Source organism: Montipora capricornis, chromosome 14, assembly GCF_036669925.1.
Source record: "Montipora capricornis isolate CH-2021 chromosome 14, ASM3666992v2, whole genome shotgun sequence".
In the NCBI taxonomy this organism is placed as follows: Eukaryota; Metazoa; Cnidaria; class Anthozoa; order Scleractinia; family Acroporidae; genus Montipora; species Montipora capricornis.
The window spans coordinates 14,790,338-14,796,466 of record NC_090896.1 but is presented as its reverse complement, the minus strand read 5'-3'; the positions used below and the strand labels follow the sequence as shown (position 1 = coordinate 14,796,466).

General features: G+C 39.5%; 1 protein-coding gene across 1 annotated transcript in view; it reads right to left on the bottom strand.

Annotated features, from left to right (window-relative positions):
• Positions 1-857: 857 nt before the first annotated feature.
• Positions 858-6,129, bottom strand: part of LOC138032277 (adhesion G-protein coupled receptor D1-like) — a 10,281-nt gene continuing 5,009 nt past the window's right edge. Inside the window, exons 3-6 of the mRNA XM_068879922.1 lie at positions 5,180-5,246; positions 3,904-3,986; positions 2,784-2,910; positions 858-1,943 (exon numbers count right to left, since the gene is read on the bottom strand). Of these exons, the coding sequence (XP_068736023.1) occupies positions 1,740-1,943; positions 2,784-2,910; positions 3,904-3,986; positions 5,180-5,246 (481 nt within the window). The 3' untranslated portion in view covers positions 858-1,739. The remainder of the gene's footprint in view (positions 1,944-2,783; positions 2,911-3,903; positions 3,987-5,179; positions 5,247-6,129) is intronic.

Genomic DNA, 6,129 nt, shown 5'->3' with positions numbered 1-6,129 from the left:
GCAATGATACTGGCAATGGTAATGTTAATGGTAATAACAATAATCATCGTCTTTTTAACAAGGGAAATGGAATAATAGAGAGTACATTGTTAGTGAGTTATCTTATATATATATCCCCTAAATAAAACAAAAGCAAATAAATTAAGACCAAATCCGCTGTTAGTCAGTGCCAGAATGTGATAAGAAGGAAACACTGGAGGAGCCGGAGACAACTAACCTCTCAGAGAAGAGTCGAGAACGACAAACTCAGTCGATGTCGGTGTCGATGGATTGGTCTTGCTGTTAACTTATTTTTGTCAGTTATATCTATTTTAATATCACTGAAAAACCATGTGGGGCTTCCAATTATTGTTCTATTATGCATGTTAATTTCAAAATACATTTAATTAATGTTTAGACGAATTCCTTTGCGTTCAGTTCGATTCATATTTTTGTAACGAACTAAGTGTTTGCTCAGGCATGTTAAGGCATGGTTCACTCGCTTATAGGAAATAGTTACGTTAATAAAGGGAGGAAGCCATGGTTCAATGTTACTGAAACTTGGCATGCATCCTATCCTAAGGACACTTGATTGGTTGAAACGTTCACAATGTTCAATTTCAGGTCACGTGACCTATAATTCGATGGTAACGAAGAAAATCTTTTAAAAGTGGGGAGTACAAAGTGGAATTTAAACTACTTTGTTTGGGTATCAATATCATACTACTTGGGTACTGTTTATGAATTATAAATTTGCCTTTTAAGCTGGACCATTAAGACTAATCATTACGTAATTTAGGGAAATAGATCATGTGACTTAAGGAAAAGCAGAATTTCTCCTCATTCAAATTTCAAATGCAACCATTCAAAGCAGCAGATAATTCACGTTGCTCTGTTTATTAATTTGTTGCCTGAATCTTTAACAAATATGGGGCAAAACTTCCCCCCATTCTAGGAAAAAAGCATTTGTTTTTCGCCATTATACAGAAAAATACTGGGTATTAATATTTGGTACTAAACAATGTGGGCAGAGCTTTAGAGGGGGCTGTTTTCTGTATTAAAAACGGTACTCACGCACTTGAAACGCCAAACATTTACCCCCCAAACACACTTCAATTGCGACGATTCATTTAAGAAGGGATAGTTTAAGTTCTACGACGCCGACGTGTTTAAATTAAAAATGGTTAGTTCACGTTTTCAAACTCTTTCCTTATTATTGCAGAATTGTTCTACATCTACGAAGTAGCCGAACTATCTAGGAACTAAATTGGCAGGATAGGTAATATGCACCGATCTGCGTTCAAATTTTTCGCGGACTGATTCGTCATTTGGTCATTTCGCGTTTCAGAATTGCAAAGAACCTGCTTTCATTGTTGCCCACGTCGTAGATCTTCACTCTTTGACTTCCAGGAGTGATAGGTATGTAAATTCTCTTCACAACTTCAATGATATGCCAGTTAGGCAGGTATTGAGAATGAAGACTATTATCAGGTTTGATCTTTGTCAACACCAAACTCTCATGACTACCCAAAAAAGAACCCTATGGTACTAGTTGGGAGAATTAACGTATCGATCGTGGAATTAAAGGGTTTAAGTCCCTAATATCAGAGCAGAGTACAAGTGCGAAGGAATAGACGTGCGTGAAAAAGAAGGCCTTCATCGTCCCAACTCACGCTTTTCCTCCCTCACACGAGCACTGCTCATTAACTTTTCCGCTTTGTTAACAGCTAATTTTATCACCGCAGTTTATCAAACACCAGTCAAATTGAAGTTTGGCAAACTGTCGTGTCGTTTCCGCAGTCTTCTAGGCCGTGCTGCTGCTGTTTGCATCTGCAGGTGGAAGTGGAGCTCTTCTCGTGCACTCGATTAGCAGATCTTTGAAATCTCCACCTAAGAAGCTTATGGTGAATCTCCGCTCGAACATCGCTGTTCCTCACAACGTGCAGCACAAATATAAATAGACCCTGTTCGAACAAAGAAAATAAACGAATATAGATTAATCGGGTGCCATGCTACTTGGTCCAGCGCATGCACCGCAAAAGAAGACCCTGAAGCTCTGCAAAGATATTGTTTAGTGTTGAGGTTGAAAAGCGTGGCAGCCGATCATTTGAACGAATGTAGATTCCTTGTGTTTACATACATTTTAATTAGGCTTTTTTTTTCCTGAGTCAGTTTCCAATAAAGATAAAATGCGAAGGTGAGTTTAAACTCAATTTAAGAATAAAAATTAGCGGTATCGATCAAAGATGTTGAGCGACGTTTCGATGAAAATCAGTTTTCCTAAGAAATACGAAATCCGACCTCGCTTTAGAAAAAGGGTGAAGTGTAAACTTAAAAACATACAGGCCAGCAGAAAATTTATCCCCATTGTGTGCGAAGGGGGATGAAAGCATAAGATAGTCTTCCACACTAGCTCATGCGTTTGTTCACCAACACAGACGTAGGGTAACTATGTTTCGCGCCACAAAACAAGAATACCATTACAAAAAGGGAGGAAAAATATATAATCGTGCGGCCCACGTTTTTTGCCGTACCGTCTTCATAACAACAACGTTGAGGGTTTGGTTGGCCTTAACAAAATCTTTGCCACATACTCCACCAATCAGTGGTTTGGCTCAAACGACTTTTCCCCTGGCTCATGATTGGTTCTGCCATTTTTCCTTCAATGTCTTCTTGTTTTGGAGAAAAAAAAAAGGTGTCCTGATCGAGTTTTCATTAATTCCTGAAACCTGATTAAAAACAGCTATTAAATTATTTTCCATCTCGTTTATACGTAAGGAAAACCAAAACGGTATTGTACAGACCTGAGCGGAGTTGAGAATGGTAAAAATATACTGGAATACCAATCCCGCGTTCGTGGCAGCCAGTAATCCGAACACCCATGTCAAACCCAACAAAGGAGACAAAATGATGCAAGCTTTGAATCCCTTCCTAGACCAAAATCAGCATGCGAGAAAGAGTATAAATATTTAAACCTAAGAGTTGATTATGTAAAATTGACTGAGAGAATTGATAGATCCTTGCATTTATCTGGACAATTTAAGCAATTGCCTTTTATAGACCGACCTAAAAATTTCAGGACCGTGGCTTCAACGGGATTCTAACCAATGACCTCTGTGATGCCGATGCATTACTCTACCAACTGAGCTATGAAGCCACTCAGTTTTGCAGCAGGTCAATTTTCTGGGCTCATGTGTTCCCATTTATTATATGCAGGAAACATAGCTGAAGCATAGCTCGGTCGTTCAAACGTTGGATAGCACTTCACTGCACATAAATCACAATCTGTAGGATATGCTCTATCAAGTAATAAATATGTCTTACTAACCTCGTTTTCTCGGTCCGTACTGTACGTTACGGATTGAATTTTTCCCGATATACGGACAAACGCGAGGGGCGAGGCCATAATTCAACGGGAAAAAAAACGAGGATCCCTAACTTACAGCACGGACCGAGAAAACCAGTCTAGTAAGATATTTATTATATCTCCGAGGTAATCAGTAGTGAGGGAAAGGAAAATTGCAGTTTAATTAAGTCAAGCGGAAGGTTCAACTGCCACAACGATTGCACATCAAAATTCCCAAAAGAAAAAAGAAATCTTCTGAGCTTTATAAAGTAGCTGCTTGCGAGATTGAAACGGTTTTACAAGTTTACGTAACATAAACGTCATGAAAAACTTGGCCTGGAATGTGCATTCAGCTCTTGATTTCTAACTCTTTTTTACGTCCAATGCTACTTTCCAAATTCATGAATATCGCAAATTTACTCTGATTGCCCATTTCATGCCTTGTACCAGTGTCGTGAGAATAGCTTCTTTCTCTTCTTTCTTCCAGATCATCTTTGAAAAACAATTAATCTGTTAAACTCTTATTTTAAAACAAATAGAACGAAAATTGCCACCTTCCTTTCACGGACAAAACGTACTTAAAGGACCTCAATTTTGATGGATTCGGGTCTTTCAGGTTCCTTATCTCTCGCAGTACTGCAATGAGGATCACGACGTTTATCTAGGAAATAAACACAACACATTAACGTTTTCAAAGAAATAGGTCACGGGATATGCCAGTTGCTTGGCAACTGGAAAGGAAGTCAGAGTCCCGGACCTAGTCACTGAGGGACTAGGTTAGAACATTCGACCGCTGTTCCGAAGGTCGTGTGCTTCATTTTTGGTTTTGACTTGGGTACATTACACCAATACCACTATTAAAAAAAATGCAATATGCCGATCTTGCACCCTACTGGATCTAACTCTTTGACTGCCAGGAGGGAGCAGCACGTAAATTCTCCTAACAATTTCAATGAAATGTCAGGCAGACAGGTATTGAGAATGAAGATAATTATCAGCTTAAGAGTTGTGATCTTAATCGAAACAGCACCAATTTCTCATAACCACCCAACAAAGAAATCTATGGTACTAGTTAGGAGAATGAAAGTATCGATCTTGGGAATGAAAGGGTTAAGATCTTCCCTCCATGGCCTCTGTTTGCTGCTTACGTAATTCACTTTAGCCTCGAGAATAAATGAGAGTAACTGACCTACTTTGTGCAAAAACACGAGGCTTTAAGTTGCTTCTTTTCCAATGACAACAAACACAACCAGTTTAATCATTAAACGATTAAAATCTCGCAACAATACCACCCACTGACCTTTTCTTCTTGTGAGTTTGATATATCGTGTAAGTTATAATGAGGTAGAGTATTATACACTTTTGCCCAATCAACTCACAGATTCGTATGATGGAAAATAATCCGATACGCAAAATTTATTCAGTACCTCTTGTAAGGCTATGCCAAAACCTGGGTTCAATGCTCCTTCCTGGCTAAACGTGTGGTTTGTCAGTCCTTCACTCATTCATTTCTTCAGTCAGTCAATCGGCCACTCAATCAGTCAGTCGGTCGCTCGGTCAGTCACTCGACTGGTCAGTCAGTCGGCCGATCGGTCGCTCGGTCGTTCGGTCGGTCGGTCGGTCGGTCGGTCGCTCGTTCGCTCGTTCGTTCGTTCGTTCGTTCGTTCGATCAGTCAGTTAGTCGTTCGTTCGTTCGGTCGGTCAGTCAGTCAGTCAGTCAGTGGATCAGTTATTCAGCCAGTATGCTATCTGTCAGTCATGCACTTCCTCCTTCGTTCGGTCGGCCTATGTACTTTATCAACAAGTCATTAAATCAAATTCAAATTCTCTTAGTGGCTAAAACCAATGACTTACGAGTATTATGATCAGGACTGGAACAATGAATGACCAGCTTAACTTCTTGGAGAATGACAGCCAACAGCTTGAAAGACAATGCAAATAATCCCTCAGTGAGTATGATTTTTGAGACTATTCTAGCAGCCATTAACCATTTTCATTTAAGAGTTTAAAATTGGCGGCGCGGGATAATCATTTGGATGCACTGCGTTGAAATTCCAATAAACGAAATGAAGTTGTCTGTGGGAGTGGTCCTAAATCAGTTCATCTCTACCACGCTTTGTAAATGGCCACGTGATTGCCTCCTCGTTATTGGTTTACAACTCTTGGTCGGTTTATTTTGTAGACAGTAAGTATTTTACTCCCAAATAAATTTTGCAATTGTAATTGATGCACTTATTTCGTCAGGTTTTTTTAATGCGGTTGTGTTAAATGTTGTTTTCACCACAAGCTTCGAGCTTTTGTAGAACCACCTTTAAAGGATCTTTGGTTGGCCGATACCGTCTTTGTGAGTGTCTCTCGAAAGAATGGTGGCCAGTGTAACAACATTTTACAAAGCACTGTCATCGATCGTAGAAGCCCTTCGACTCTTGGAAACAAGATGGCGGTCAGATGGCGAAGTAAGTCTACAGTTTAAGCCTCCAAAATTCAATTTTAAGAGTATAAACCGTTTTAGACTCCTTCACACAAATTAATTCTAAGTCGTCATAGTGAAATATTAAAAGCAAAACTGTTTATTTTTCTTATCGTTGATGGTGGTGGGCGAGGGCTGGACGTATTTAATGTTACGCGGGTGCTACATGACGTCATATTACATCTCTCAGCTCCAAAGGAAACAGCTTGAAAATAAAAATTGGTTTATCAAATTAGTTTATTGGTAAATTGATCACGGTATTCGAAAGTTGACTTCTCAAGCGTTAGTCCATTGACAGCGACTCGTTCTTACGAAGGGTAAACGCTCGAAAAGT